Source organism: Dryobates pubescens, chromosome 25 (genome assembly GCF_014839835.1).
Source record: "Dryobates pubescens isolate bDryPub1 chromosome 25, bDryPub1.pri, whole genome shotgun sequence".
Lineage (NCBI taxonomy): Eukaryota > Metazoa > Chordata > Aves > Piciformes > Picidae > Dryobates > Dryobates pubescens.
In genome coordinates this window covers 14,323,133-14,339,021 of record NC_071636.1, presented here as the reverse complement: position 1 = coordinate 14,339,021, position 15,889 = coordinate 14,323,133, and the positions used below count along the sequence as shown (strand labels likewise).

Here is a 15,889-nt window from a genome sequence, read left to right as displayed (position 1 = left end):
TGTGTGTCCCCCTGCAGCTGGGCTCCAGTACAAGTACACCCCTCTCAGCTTCATGGTTTTGCAGCCCAGGGCTGCTCCCCTCCAGGCAAGCGCTTCAGCCCCCCACTGAGTTTTGGGACTATCTGGTGCTGTGCTCCTGGTGCTGGCTGGGACTGAGTAGAATAGAATAGACCAGACCAGACCAGACCAGACCAGGTTGGAAGAGACCTTCGAGACCATCATGTCCAGCCTATCATCCAACACCACCTAATCAACTAAACCATGCAACCAAGCACCCTATCAAGTCTCCTCCTAAACACCTCCAGTGATGGTGACTCCACCACCTCCCCAGGCAGCCCATTCCAATGGGCAATCACTCTGTGTAGAATTTCTTCCTAACCTCCAGCCTAAACCTACCCTGGTGCAGCTTGAGACTGTGTCCTCTTGTTCTGGTGCTGGCTGCCTGGGAGAAGAGACCAACCTCTGCCTGTCTACAACTTCACTTCAGGGAGTTGTAAAGAGCAAGAAGGTCACCCCTGAGCCTCCTCCTCTCCAGGCTAAGCAACCCCAGCTCCCTCAGCCTCTCCTCATAGGGCTTGTGTTCCAAACTGAGTGAAACTCAGTGCCTTGGTGCTGAGCACTGCAGCTTGCGGCAGGGATGGGGCCACTGCTGCTGGTCCCTGTGGTGCAGCAACAGCTCAGCAGCGTGGGAGAGTTTCCTTTCTTTATTGGCGAGTGCACTGAACTTTCCTTTCACCCACCACGAGGTTCCCATGGATTGGGGTGAAATCAGGGTCTGTCCCTGCGTCAGCCCCTGCACAGCGCCTGGGAGAGGGACCGGCCCATTCTGGTCCCGGCAGAGAGGACGCAGGCAGCGTCCCCAACACGCCTTTGCCCTCTTGCCACGCCAGCTGAGGCCACAGCACCACCAGCTCCCCAGAAAAAGGAAGTTCTGTAAAAAACAAACCAACCAACCAACCAACCCCCAGCACCACCAAAACAAAGCCCACACGAGACCCAGACTCTAACAACGTGGTGCTTCGGGGGTTTTTTTAAAAGAAGAAACACAGCTCAGGAATACTGCAAGCAGTGGAGACAAAGCACCAAAAATAGCCTGCGAAGTTTCCTCCCCGCGCTCTCCCTGCAGGCAGCCTGCACTATATTTGTCCTCCCTCGCCGTTCCTGCCGCAATCAATGCGCGCCCGCCGCTGGCGAGGAACCCGTCTATTAAAAGCTGGGCTGAGATCCGCCGCGGAGATGTCTGGAATAAAAAACTCTGGCCCTTCATGAAAACACAAAGCAAGCTGCTGTCCTTCCCCGCAGATCTTCCCAGCCCCAACAAAATCCTCTGCACTCAGCACTGGCCGCGCTCGGGAGCGGCCGTGGGAGCCTAACGCGGGTTTCCTTCCACGTGGGGAGGGATTTGCTCCTCGGCCGCTCAGAGCCTCGATGCTCGCTGCTGTCGCTGCCTTATCTCCCTGATTTGCTGCAGGCCACCCCGGCGGGGCGGATTCCTCCCGGGTCAGTTGCTTTTATCACAAAAACAAACGGGGTTTATCGTCCCTTTCATCCCTGGATGAAAGCGCAGATAGAAATCACCCGACTCCCCACGTTGCCTTGGTGGGCCACACGGATGGGTGCTCACTTTGCCTCCCAGAGAAGCGGGGTAGAAGGGACAGGGGAGGCAAAGAGGAGCCTGGAGCCATTTCTGCCCCTACCTGACCCCATGGGTCTGCCTGAAAAATGACCCCGTGGGGTTCTCTGAAAAATAACCCCGTGGGGCTCTCCAGAGGCATACGGCTGTGGCTCTCTGCCCCACAGCATCATTCCATTCCATTCCATTCCATTCCATTCCATTCCATTCCATTCCATTCCATTCCATATTCTATATTCTATATGCTATTCGCTATTCTATTCTATTCTATTCTATTCTATTCTATTCTATTCTATTCTATTCTATTCTATTCTATTCTATTCTATTCTATTCTATCATGGCCAGTGCTGCCAGGATGCTAGTCCCAGGCAGTGTCTGGGTGCTCCTCTGACTCTCCCCCAGCAGCAGGAGGGGATGCCGAGGGAGGCAGGAGGGCGAGGGGGCCGTTCCGAGGAGGCTGGAGGCAATGCAGCCTCTGTAGCCAAGCAAAACAGCGGCTGCGGGGGGACACAATTGCTGCCTATAAATAGCGCCGGGAAGCAAGCGTTAGGCAGGGCAAAAAGCAATTCAAGCTAAAGGACAATGCTGGCAGAAAAGCAAATAGATATCACTAGCCATTAATAAATGGAGGCCAAAGATTAGAGAAAGTATCTAGTATCAGAAAAGTGAGAGCTTGGAAGGCTTTCCAGGGGGAAGGGTAGGGGAGAACTTGACCAGAGTTTAAACCAGGCTGTGGCTATTTTTTAAAAGCCATTAAGTTATGAGCTGTCAGATGCAGCCTGCTGTGATTGCTGATGAGCCTTTTTTTCTGTGCAAAAGGGAAGATTTGGCCTCACCATGACGTCAGGAACTGCAGAGGAGCTTGGGAAGCTGCGCTGTGCACAGCCCTGTGGGTTACAACTCACAACCTTGTTAGGGACCAAACTTGTCTGGAGGGACACTTTGAACCCAGTTTCCCAGCAATGCTGGGAGAGTAAGGCAGGTACCAGCAACTTGCCACAGGCATGTGCCAGCCCAGGGACATGGGAGGATTTTTCTCACCAGGGTGAAGGCATCCTGCTGGCAGCAGAAGCCCCTGCCAGCAGGACCTGCAGATGCCAGTGAAGTGCTGCTGCAGCAGTTCACATCCTGCACTGCCAGCCCAGGCCCCTGCATAGTCAGCCAGGCATGAGGCCCCTGCACCCTCCCAAACTCCATAAAATTCAAGGTACCAGCTTGAGGCATAGAAGAAAACCTTGCAGACATGAACCCCTCTGGGCCAGTGGTGCAGGAACAGCCCCAGTGGAGGGAGCAGAGGGGTCTGGGAGAGATGGTTCCGCTTTCTTCCTTCTTGTGAAGGCAAATCTGGACAAACAAGCACATGAAGGACACACAACAGCAAGCAGTGAGCTCACTCACCCCAGCCCTGCTGACCTTTACACAGAAGTGGTGGGAGCAAAGTTGGTGCTGGCATTGCAGCAACACTGAGACTTTGCAGAACTCCTGCTCCCATCCTTGAACAACAGACACCAGGGGCCCATCATGCCCATCATGCCCTACTGCACTCCCTGTGGCAGAGCCACCAAGGCAAGCAGCACAGTCTTGTACCAGATGCAGGGATTGGTGCCTGTAGAGCACCCATTTTGTGCCAATGTCAGCCCTCCACACTGGCCCTCACTCCAGAAGCCCTGTCCCTGCACTATCCCCATGGGAAAGACCAGGGTGGAGACCCACAGAGTTCACTGTGGGAACTCAAACACCCCTGGCCTTCATGGCAGACTCATATCTGAGCCACTTGGGAGACTGCTGTGAGCAGCCAGCAGAGCTTTGCCTGAACAAAGCCCAGGACAGCTCTGCTCACCCATGATAAGAGCAAGAGCCTGACTCGGGCAGGGAGCTGGCGGATGGGCCTCTTATCTGCTCCAGGCTGCTGCGGGGGCTTGGCTTTGCTACTGGGGGAACTGCAGGATTCTTTTTCCCTTGAAGTCTCTGCAGAGAGTCCTGTGGCTCTCTGGAAGCCACATTTCAGCTGAGAAGTTGTTATTGGCTCAAATGAAAATTGCATTGTCTGTGCTGAACAAGCAGGTGGGCTGGATAAAGCCTTGAAACCCCTTGACTCCACTGACTCCTGCAGCAGCATCCTGCACCACCCCCGATGGAGCCAGCTGCCCCTTGATTCTCAAATGCCATCAGCCCTGCTTGTCCCATCCCATGTCACGTGGAGCAGTTCCAACATGTGCCCAGGCTGGGGCTGAGACCAGAGGGCTGCTCCTGCCTTGGGGCTCAGCTGTGTCCCATGGTTGGAGCTGGGGTGCAGGCAGCAGTGCAGGAAGCAGCAAGCTCTGTGTGTCTATTGTGGGTATGGTGGTGGCAGGGAGATGGTTCCTCCCTGGCTGCTATTTCCAGCAGATGAAGTCACCATGCTTCACTGCCTGAGCTCAGAGGAGGGTGAGTCAGTGTTGGCCTCACCAAGGCAGCTGTGTGCAGCCCCTGGTCCCTCGCCATGCCCACCGTGCCTTGTGCTTGTGCAGCAGCACTGCAATGCCTGTGGCCTCAGCTCCCTGCAATGCCCATGCCTTGTGCAGCCCATGATCACCACAAAAATCCTCACAGAGATTTTTCACACACATTATTGGCTGCAAATGGCCACACTGTGACTGTTGGCCCCAGTGCAGCACAGCTACTCACCAGCTACTGCTGCCTCCCAGTGCAGGTGTCCAGCATGGACCTGCATGCTGAGGTCAGCCTTGACACTGTGTGGCCACAACCACTACTTGCTGGGTACTAGCAGCCATGGCTGGATCCTCCCCAGATCTGCCTGGCTGCTCAAGGGACATATGTGAGGTCAGGGTTGTGGGAACAGGGAAGAGACTGAGCTGCCATGGCACCTTTCACACCAGTACTGGGCTGGGCTGACCCGACTGAGCTACTTTCTCCTCTTCAGAGGTTTTTCACTGCAGGGCTTAAGGCCTGAGCAGCAGACCCACTGCAGCAGACTTTGTGGTTCTGCTGACTGCAAGAAAATCTGAAACTAAAGCCCATTTGGCCAAGTATGCACAAGTACAGGTGTGGGAGGGTGCAGAGTGGTGGGAACTCAGAACACAAATTTGCTGCAGGTCTGGCTGAGCACTGACAGCCCTGACTTGCTGCCCTGTAGAGGCTGTCGGTGCAACTCTACTCCATTCTACTCAACACTAGCCCAGCTGCTGATTCAGCACACAGCCTTGGCCAAGCCACTTGGCCTCTCCACTGCAGCACCCTGGGGACAGGCAAGGGCCAGCATTTCCCAGCCTGGGAGATACCAATGACAGCAGGGAGCACCAGCATGGATCTGGGTTGAGTGGTGATCAGAGGCTGAAGAGCTTCAGCTCTGCTTAGAGCAAAACTAAAAGGGTACACACAGCCCTTCCTAAATGCAGGAAATGGCTCTTTGTGCCCAATCTTATGGGGGCACCTTGTGATGAAACAGGCTGTGCAAAGGCAGAAGGGCAGCAGCTCCTTGGTGGACTGCAGGGACTGCTGCCAAAAAGCTGGAGTGGAAAGGGAAAGCAGGCAGTTATCTCTGCAGCCTGCTTGCTGCGAAAGGAAACTGGCCCTTACAGCAATCTGCAACAGGCACTCTTGCTGAAATAGGAGTCCTTGCCACACCTCTGCTGCTTTCCTTGTAATCAAAAGCTCCTTTCTTTCAGAATAATCCCCATTTTAATCTAGCACAAAAAGCATTTCAGCCTTACGGATGTCATTAAACTGCTCCAGCTCCATGCACCTGACAGCTCCAAAACGTGCTGCAGCACAAGTTAGGTAGAAGGGAACAATAACAACTTATCAGGGAAAGGCCAGCCCAGGAGAAGGGAGAGGTTTCAGTAAGGGACAAGAAACACAGCTTGAGGAAAGTCCCATCACATGCCCTGTTCCAGGAATAAAACTCAAGTTCTTTCTAACTTACATGCTGCAAACCATTGCCAAACAACACCTCCCCACCCCCCAGCCCCCCCATTCTTTCAGACTGCTTTGGACTTCCTATCATTTAACAAAGATGCAATCACATCCGCAGCGAGTCCAGAGCTCCTTGTGAGCATCTCAAAAGGTAGCAATGAATCATTTCCTTGCACAACAATCAACTGTGCAATGCCATGGTCTTGGAAATGACAGCTGAAGAGTCGAAGGAAAGCACTGGAAAGAAAATAAAAGCATTTAATGCAAAACATTTTACCAAAAGTGTTTTTACAGCAATTTCCTATCAATGGAGTCTCTCCTCACAGCACAAACCACCAATCCAAAGGCATTGTTACAAAGCTGAGTACAAAATCACCTCCTTGGTCACATGGAGAGGTAGGGAGAACATCTCGGTCATCTGGAAACACCCAAGTTGAACTGAGAAGCAAGCTTCAGGATGTAGCCTGCCAGGCCTGTGTGTTGGCAGCACCCATGGGATTTTGGAGGACAGCTCCACAGGCTGCTTTATCTTTACCCCAAAAGGTCTTTGTTAAGCTTCCTTGTGGGTTGCAATGGAAGCAGCTGAGCTGCCCTAACCATGGCAGGCCTGAAGCCAGGACAGACTACAGCCTGTGCCCCTGTAAGGAGCAGACTTTAGGGAGGGCTGAAAAACAGTCATAACAGTTGTTTCTAGTCCCACTCAGGTGCTTCAGGCTGTAGTTTCTAGGGCCTGAGGACAGGTCTGAACTGGCCCCTAAAGCTGCCCAGTGGCTCAGGGAAGGCCAGCACCTGGGAGGAACTGGTGCAGCTACCCCAGGCTTATCCGGATTCACCGCTTCCCAGGCTGTCAGAGGCTTAAATGGGCACAGAGGGAGCTCATTCTGGAGAGAGTGAGGTCCTGCAGAGACTGGCAGCAGTCACTCCAGCCAGGATCCTGGCAGGCCCACAAAGAGCAAGACACAGAACTGGTCCTTGCTGAGAAGTAGCAAAGGCAGCTGGAAGGGCAGGGCAGGCCGAAGCCCTCCCCTCCCACCCGCAAAGCACTGCAGCAGCACAGGCACCTCCCCAGCAATGAATCCATTCCCTCATTTGGCAGCCTTGGCTCGCCTGGAGGCGATTACCTGTCAAAGGAGCTCTTTCAGCAGCAGGGCAGCTCACTGAAGGAGCCTCCTGCAAGGCCAGGCTCTGCCTGGTCTGCTGCCAGCCCGGCAGAGAAAGGCTCCAGCTAATCCCCAGCGGAGCTGGGCTGCCTGCTCCCCGCCTAGCAAAACAACAACAAAAAGGCATTCGAGGAAGATGCAGTGGGGGGAATGCAGCTCTCTAGAAAACAAAGCCACATTAACCAGCCTTAACAAAGCCACAGTTTTCTTCCCCCGTGGAAGGGCAGGCTGGTGCCTTCCCTCCCAGGACAGACTCTCTTTTGGGCTCTTTGGGGGCACATGGGAGACTGCCTCTTCTTTTCTTGCTGTGCTGCTCCAGTGCTAGGCTCCCCGCGCTGCTACCAGGAGCTGAAGTCCCCAAAGCCTGTGATCTTCTTCTCTTTCTTTGCAGCTGTGCTGGTTGAGGGCCCATCATCTCCTGCACTGCGCTTCCTGGAGCCAAACAAAAACAAGTCTCAGGGACTGCTTACTGTTTGGTGGGACCAGGGCAGCTGGATACCCTTCCTCTCCCAGCAACTGCAACAGAAGAGCCAGCCCATCCCCTAGAGAGGAGCACAAGCTCTGTGCCAGCACGGGAACTGCCAGGGAGGCTAGGATGGGGGTCTTTGGCACACCCAAAAAGAGGGAGAGTCTGTCAGTCTGTGCAGATGGTTTGGGTCAGACTTTGAACACTTCCAGCAACATGTTCAAAGCCCAACAAGTTCTCCAGGCCAGCGCTGAGGATTTAACAGCTGTGCTTTTTTAGCACAGACACAGTGAGCACGTGAGCCCCGAGCTCTCGCACCACCTTCTCACCTGCATTTGTGGCAGCAAAAGGACTTAAGGGCATTAGGTGTAAAGCAGCTAGGCAAGTTTGTCAGATCCTTTCCTGTTTCTTCAACACAGCCTGTTGCAGTTGCTGCTGCTATTCTTAGCCTCCCTAAATCACAGTTTACAGCACCATGGAAACACTATGCAGCCAGCTCACGTGCTATGGTTTTATTGTCAGGTATCAGTAGCTGGTAGGGAGAGCCCTGAACCTGCCAAAGGGCTGCTGCAGCCTGAACTCCCAGTTTCAAGGCAGGCTGCAGTGAGTGAAGGACTGGGAAAGAAAAGCCCTTTCTACACTATTTGGCCCTCTCCACAGAACTGCAAGCACTGCTTGGGTCTCCTCTGCAAACACAGCACAGAATGGCAACAGTTTTAAGCTGAACATAGTATTTTAAGGGACAAGCAATATTTTGTAACCAAAACACCTAACTGACCTACATGGGCTAACATATTTTTGTTCTCAGTAAGGCAAATGTAAGTCACACAGGCACACACAAGCTGATTAAATAGCTGTCCAGATCTGTTGTGTGCAGAAATAAACACCTTATGCAGCAGACAAACAGCATTTTTGCAAATGCTTTCAGAGAAGCCTGCAGAAAAGGAAGTGGAAATAATCTATTTTCACCTACCCAAAACTGCCACTGAACAGGGTGTCTGGGAGAGTATGCTTCTAGGACAAGCCTGTACAACCAGCCAGTCACCCTGGAGCTACTTGCCAGACACCCTGCGCTCCCAAGGCAAGCCTGGGAGGCTGCTCCCCTTTCTGGCCATTTCAGTTGTGCTGATACAGCTGCCACTGAACAGGGAACCAGCTCCACAGGCTGACATGGGCTCAAGGCAATGACTCTGTGCAGGGGGGAAACTGCTAAAAGAGAAGCCTCTGTGGGACCACAGCCTTCAGAAATAGCTGCAGAAAAGGAAGAGAATAAAAGATGGTGTAGGAAGTGACACAGAACAGTTCCTCAAGGCCATCTTGGTCACATTCAAGTGCTAAAAGAAAAGCTCAGGTAACTTGTAACCTTGAAAAACAACAGGAGCAGAGGCAACTCTTGTCTGTTAGGACTGCATAAGGATGTCTTTGCAAAGCCTGCTGGCACAAAGCAATCATCTGAGCAATGGCACTGGACAGGGTCAGTGTCCAGCAGGAAAGACAAAGATCAGCTGGGAAGGGAACTCACGCTGCAGCCAAGTTGATGTATTTCCCAATCCCCTGCCGGTATGTTTTAGGAGTCTCAACCTCTTTCTTTGGTGGCACCACCTCAGCTTTTGTTTTGGCTGCTTCTTCTTCCAGCTGGACCTTCTCTCTTTCCGCAGCAACCTGTGGGTAGCAAAGAGTGCAATCTGTTGCAAGAGCTAGTTCAGAGTAAGGTGAAAATCTCTACAAACCTTTGAAGCTTTTAAGCACTCTATACCAGTACCAGCAATCAGCACTGCTATGATTACAGGGTAGGCTTTAGGAGACAGACCTCAAGGGCTGCTACAAACAGGCTGTCTGCAGCCTTCAGAACAAGACTTGTCTCTCTTCACACCTGCAGTTACCCACAGCTACTGTGGGCATTTGTAAAAGAAGCCATCCTAAGCATGATGGACTGGGAGCTGCGCCAGACTCCGTTATGAGACCTCTCTGCTGAAAGAGCCACAACAATCCTGGCACACAAGGCAATGCTGAGCAGCAGCTGTTTAATCTTAGTGTGCAGCCACATGGGCCAGGCGCTTGCCCATGTTGAAAGAAAAGGCATTTAGTTACAACCTTCTCCAAAGAAGACCTTTGGCCTTTCAAAAAAACCAACCAACCAAACTATCCTCACCTGAGCATCTGCCTCCTCATACGGGTCCACAAAAACAGTTGTTGTCTGAATTCGTATCTCCTCCTGGGAGCAGAAGAAAATTGCAAATCAGGCTGCTGATGAAGTTGTGCCACCTCCCCCATGTGTGTCTTTCAGAGAAGCATCAGCAGGTGAACTGCACTGCTATGAGGCCAAACACATTGGCTCCCTCCTGCATAGCCCACAGTGCTTCCCAGGTACCTTAGGACGGTCTGTTTTTGGGTCACTTTCCACATTCTCCATAGCAGTCAGAGTCTCAAAGCCACCAACGACCCTAAAAGAGGAAGGACACATATTCCAGCTGTCACAACACACTCAAAAGGTCCCTCCCAACTCATACATCTAATTTGTGCCCATTACACTAGCAGATCTGTAAATCATCATGTTTGGTGGAAGGGGAGTCAGCAACCCAACAGACTTGGTCAAGAAAGTAAAAATGTTTTCATTAACTTATGATTTTTTAACCTTTTTTTTTCCCTCCTAAATTCTGTGGCAAACCAAAGAGTGATATTAGGAAGAAAGTGAGTTCTGACTACAGCAGCATGGGACAGTAGTGACAGAGGTGTTCAGAGTAACACGCAGTAATGCAGAAAGCACAGGACTGCTCCAAAACCAACACAGGGTGGGGGATGATGAAGTTGAGAGCATCCCTGCAGAAAAGGACTTAGGGGTGCTGGTGGATGAGAAGCTGGACAAGAGCCAGCAATGGGCACCTGCAGCCCAGAAGGCCAATGGCATCCTGGGCTGCACCAAAAGCAGTGAGGCCAGCAGATGGAGAGAGGAGATTCTGCCCCTCTGCTCTGCTCTGGTGAGACCTCACCTGGAGCACTGCATCCAGATCTGGAGCCCTCATCACAAGAAGGACATGGACTGATGGAGTGGGTCCAGAGGAGGGGCACAAAAATGATCAGGGTAGTGAAAACCTCTGCTATGAGGACAGGCTGAGGGAACTGAGGCTGTTCACCCTGGAGATGAGAAGGCTCTGGTACCTGAAGGGAGCTAACAAGGCGGCTGCAGAGGGACTGTGTGCAAAGGCCTGTAGGGGCAGGACAAGGAGCAACAGTTTGAAATTAGAGAAGAGCAGACTTAGATTGGATATTAGGAGCAAGTTCTTAAGCATGAGGGTGCTGGAACACTGCCACAGGTTGCCCAGGGAGGTAGCTGAGGCCCCATCCCTGGAGATCTTCAAGGTCAGGCTTGACAAGGCTCTGAGCAACCTGATCTAGAGGAGGATGTCCCTGCTAACTGCAGGGGGCTTGGACTAGAAGACCTTTGGAGGTTCCTTCCAACCCAAAACCATTCTATGATTCTGTAACATGCACACCACAACCACCAGCTTGTAAGGACGCTGGGCAAGCTGCAGAGCATGGAGTCACAGCCATGAGACAGTGCTGGGACACTTTTCATGGCAGTTTTTGCACACAGGGACATTAGATCCCTGGCCTCTCATTTTTCGAGTCAGCATATCCAACCAGTTCTTTCGAAACGCCTAAGAAAGGCTGAAGACTCTCTGGACTGTTACATGTTCATCTAAAAAAAAAAAGTGTGGAACAATGGGAAAGTTCCAGAAAAGGATATTTGGAAAGGATAAATGGGGGTGACCCAGATAATTCTAAGCCTATCATCCTGGCATCCATCCCAGCACAATAACGGCATAGCGGAGACAGGACATGATTAAGAAAGAAAGGAAATAACTAACGGCAATTGACAAGGTTTTGTGGAAAACAGTCTGTCAAACAATCTTCTCTCCTTGGGACAACAGATGTGGTACACAGGGACAACAGTGTCCAGGGAACAGACTTCTGGATGGTGGCTGATGTTTTGATTGAAAAAGCAGAAGGATGTGAAGCAAACACAGCACACATGAAACAAAATTGGCTGCCAGGTGTCGAAAGCTAATTTTAAATAGGAAACACTGAGTCAGTTACGTTTCCAGGGGGGGTCCTGCTGGGACTGGATCTTGGTCCCTGGGTATTTAACACTTTTATCCACATCATCACTCCCAATTAAATTTGAAAACAGATATATTTAGAAGAGCAGTAAATAAAGATGAAGACAGGCTGCTGATGCTGAGCAATCCAGATCCCTTACAGAGCAGACTGCTGCTGGACAACATCTGGTTGAACGGAGCCAGGAACCAAAAGTACAGCCCCTGCTTAATGGCTGTGGGACAATGAAAAGCAGCCATAACTCTCCAAAACACTGCTCCTGGAGCCAGGGGTTGGGAGCCTGGAAGTGAGGGCAGGACCTGGCCATCGAGGAGCCCTGGGCTGCCCCTGGGACAGGGCTGCCAACACAAGAGTGAGCAATCCTCCAGTCTTAGTAAGGTGGCAACTGTTCTGAAGCCTGACTGCTGGCATTACTGGGACCCTGGGTACCAGCACAGGCTGGCTGTTAACAGCTGGGCAGATGAAATGGCAGATATATCAAATTAAATGAAACTACTGGAGTATGTTGAGGGTTTTACCACCTCACTCTACCTTCCTATCAAAGAAATGAATGATACCTTGACCAAAAAATGTATCATCTTCACAGGTGTTTGACACAATTACACACTCACACTACAACAGCTCACTCTTGCAGGTGTTTGGCAGCCAGCCTGCCCTCTCCAGTCCTGGCATGAGCCTGTCCAGCTAGCACCAAGAGAGGCCCATGACCATCGAATGGGCTGCCCAGGGAGGTGGTGGAGTCACCATCACTGGAGGTGTTTAAAAGGAGATGAGGCACTTGGTGCCATGGTTTAGTTGATTAGATGGTGTTGGGTGATGGTTGGACTTGATGACCTCAAAAGTCTTTTCCAACCTGGTCTATTCTATTCTATTCTATTCAGCTGTGATGGTCTCAGCTGATCCAAGAGAAACAGACCACCTACTACCAGTCCACTCCACATTATTTCCATGCCTCACACACTCCTCCCAGGAGCCACATGAACCAAACCACACAGGCTGACCACAGTGGTCTGAGAGGCAAGCGGGTCCTTCTCACTCAACACCCCTTGCGCTTAGTGCACCACCACTGCCTCTTGCTGCTGTCCCACAGGCTGGTACAGGCACCAAACACAACCAAAGAGACCCCATCACAGAAAATAAAAGGGAGTAAATCAGGAAGGGTGCTGCTCAGCACATGACTCGAGCAGACCTGTCCTTGCTAACGTCTCATTGCTGCTGCTCTCCTCCCCTTTGTTCCCCAAGGGCCTGTAGATACTCTGTAATCAGGTTGTGGCTTTTAAGAGCAATCAAACCCCACATATGCAGGCTAGAACAGCCTCGCTCACTAGCAACTAGAGGCAGCACACTGGGGAAAGCTGCACAGGGCTTGAAGACCCTGCACAAACTTTGGAAACTTGGTAACAAAAACTCAATTAAAAAAATCCTCCTGCAGGCCAGTATCAGATTCCCTCACAATGCTGATGATTAACACACAGCCTAAGATACACACACTGTATTTTAACTGCCCCTAAAGGAAACTTCTGATTTAATATTGGAGGATTTTCCAGCCAGCAGCTCCACTCATTATCTGCTTGTATGTTTTCATTTAATTAGGTTCTGATAATTTGAAATAGGCAGGTCAGCTATGCCCTGGCAATCTCAGCTGAGTAATCCCTCAGCCCATAGCTAGACCTCCCACAGTATTAGCCCTAACGCATTCTGGTGAAGCTCATGAATCTGCAGTTGCTATGCTAATTAAACTTTATTGGCAACACTATGTCACTTGCACATTTCACAAGGGCTGTGATAGACATGGCACTCACAGGGCAGCAGTAAATGACCTAACCAGTCTATTTTGACATGATCATAAAGGGCTAAGGGGTAGAAGACAAACTTGTTATGCCTGCAGAGCATGCGATTCTCTTTTCTTCTTAGCTTCTTGTCTCCAAACCAGAGAATTGTCTTTTCTTTTTACACCCCTGCACTCTTTTAAGATTTTGCAGGACACCTCTAGACACATTAGTGTTGACATCACCAGCTCTCAATGTAGTTTTATGTCTTTAGATACTGCCATAATACCAATTAAAAAACCCCACCTAATCTGAATACCAACCACCAGCTCCGAGAAGAGAGCTCTGACCAGAGGAACTGAAAATAATTGAGTAGTCACTTTCTTTGTTCAGGGAGCACTTGGAAGGCCCAGCTGCAGCTGGTGTTTCATCAGTAAAAATTGAAATCAAAGAAGGACAAGATCTGATTGTGAACATCACCCATCCAGGGAAAAATGAGCTACACACTAATCAAGCAAGCTCTCAAAACATCACACGTTGCTATTGCCAAATCCCAGGAGGTTACACTGCTGCACTGAAATCAGTTTCACGACACAAAGTGTCTAAGCTCATGCACTGACATCTCTTAGAGCAATTGCTCCTCAGAGAATGAGGAAACCAACAGGCTGAGGTGGTTTGGGGGATTCTTTACCTGTCCCACAACACACACTCTGGGTGTAAGAGCAAAAACTCAGACATCTTGCCACAAAAAATGCCCATACCAGTCACATACAGAAATGACCATCAGATCACTACATCAAAGCATAAGCCCCCCTCTAAACAGAGGGCTCTAATATTATTCTAATAGCCACCAACTTTGAACAAAAAGCCCAGTCAGTGAATAAATCTGAGTCTCAGGCCCAGAGGAGGGCCACAAAGAGGCTCAAGGGGCTGGAGCACCTCTCCTGTGAAGACAGGCTGAAAGAATTAGGGCTGTTAGCCTGGAGAAAAGAAGGGTCTGGGGAGCCTCAAAGCTGAAGGGGACCTAAAGGAAGGCTTGGGAAGGACTGTCTAGAGGGCCTTGTGGTGGTAGGATGAGGGACAATGGTTTGAAACTGGACATCAGGAGGAAGTTTTTCACAATGAGAATGGTGAAATACAGGAACAGGGGATATGATTGAGGCCCTGTCCCTGAAGACATTCAAGATCAGACTGAATGCATTCCTGTGCAGCCTGATCTAGTTGGAGGTGTCCCTGCTGCTGCAGGGGGGTTGGACAAGATGACCTTTGAGGGTTCCTTCCAACCCAACACGATCTGTGGCTCCATAATCAAATCTGTACATCATTTTCATTAAAACCAAACACAAAAAAGCAGACTCCCTAAGTTCAGACCACCATGCCTTTACACCCCTCAGGTGTGCTGAATGCTTTAGGGAGGCACAGGTCACACTGTGTTAAGACTTTCTCATGCAACATCACTGTGCTAAGCTGGGAACACAGCAGGGAAGGGCAGAAACAAGCTTCACCTTTTCTGTGGTTTCTGGCTCTGTTCCTTTTACCAGGTGCCACACATGCTTTGTCCCCGGTCAGCTAAGCAAGGTTCACACAGATGCTCAGGTGACATTCAATGGTGAAAAGGACAACATCTTCAAGAGACCATTTCCATGAGAAGAAATGGTGAAACTGAGGGTTTGCTCTGTGCTTCCAGTAGATGCTGAACAGAGAAATGATGATCTCAACTATATATTTAGCTCAGCATCCCTGAGACAGCTTGTTGTATTTTTAGAGGAGCTTGATAAATGTTGCATTACACTGAAGCATGGACAGTGAGGTATCTACATTTAGGGGCTGGGTTAGGCTTTTTTTCCTTCTCTGTTAGCATAGTAATGGAAACAAAAATGTGCCCTTCCTTGTGCAGTTCAGCTTTCTTGAAAACCAAGCTAAGTTAGCCCTGGAAACCTTTCCTGCCTTTTAAAGCTCCTTTATGCAAACTAGTAACCTTGCTTCATAACCAGTCAGTGTCTTTGCTTTCAGAGCAGCACTAACTCGTGTGCAGCAAGACTTTCACTGGTGTATTGCACATGGATAGACCTTGCTCCAGATACTTCACTTACACTTAAGGCAAACTGCAGCTCCCCAGCAGTCTCACAAGCACTCACACAGGGACTTCCTATTTCTCATATTTGTGCTTAGAAGATTGATAGGAGTTAAGCCTTATGCAATGCTGGGGATGGCAGTGGTCCAAGGTGACAGTTTCCTGGTCAGAAGATGATACAAGAACAATGACTTGGACTTCTTTAAAAAATGCTTTCAACTAGAAACAGAACCCAGAAAGGAACATGGCTGTTATGTAAACACATTCTGCCCTCAAGGTTATTTTTATAGAAAGGAGTATATACATTTCTATACCCACACAGAGAATAATATACACATGCACAAACAAGTACACTCAGGACCAAATATTTGCTAAGTATACACCCAATCTGGAACAAGCCATCTGAACATGTAACCAGGCTGCAGTTGGAACATCTCAATCTCTTGTAAGGGCTCAATCTAGCAGGCAAGGCACAGTAATGACAGGTGCTGAAAAAAATAAAACAACTTGCAAAAAAGCAGCTTGAAACCAGACTTGACAGATGAACCTGGCACATAAGGACTTCTCTGCTTTGGCACAGGTTCTCTTCAGAGATCACACAACTCATCTTGGAAATGACAGCAGCCCTCATGCAGCTCATGGCTCCTCTGCTGCAGGGCATCATGGCCACAGCTGCCACAGGGAAGCCTGGTTTGTTTGCCCACCTTGCTCTTCATTCCTGTCCTGGTGTCTGGGGAGCGGACTCTGCAGGTC

General features: G+C 50.3%; 1 protein-coding gene across 1 annotated transcript in view; it reads right to left on the bottom strand.

Annotated features, from left to right (window-relative positions):
- Positions 1-6,144: 6,144 nt before the first annotated feature.
- The window catches only part of PPIL2 (peptidylprolyl isomerase like 2), an 87,227-nt gene continuing 77,482 nt past the window's right edge, over positions 6,145-15,889 (bottom strand). Inside the window, exons 17-20 of the mRNA XM_054173063.1 lie at positions 9,546-9,618; positions 9,327-9,389; positions 8,697-8,836; positions 6,145-7,140 (exon numbers count right to left, since the gene is read on the bottom strand). Of these exons, the coding sequence (XP_054029038.1) occupies positions 7,047-7,140; positions 8,697-8,836; positions 9,327-9,389; positions 9,546-9,618 (370 nt within the window). The 3' untranslated portion in view covers positions 6,145-7,046. The remainder of the gene's footprint in view (positions 7,141-8,696; positions 8,837-9,326; positions 9,390-9,545; positions 9,619-15,889) is intronic.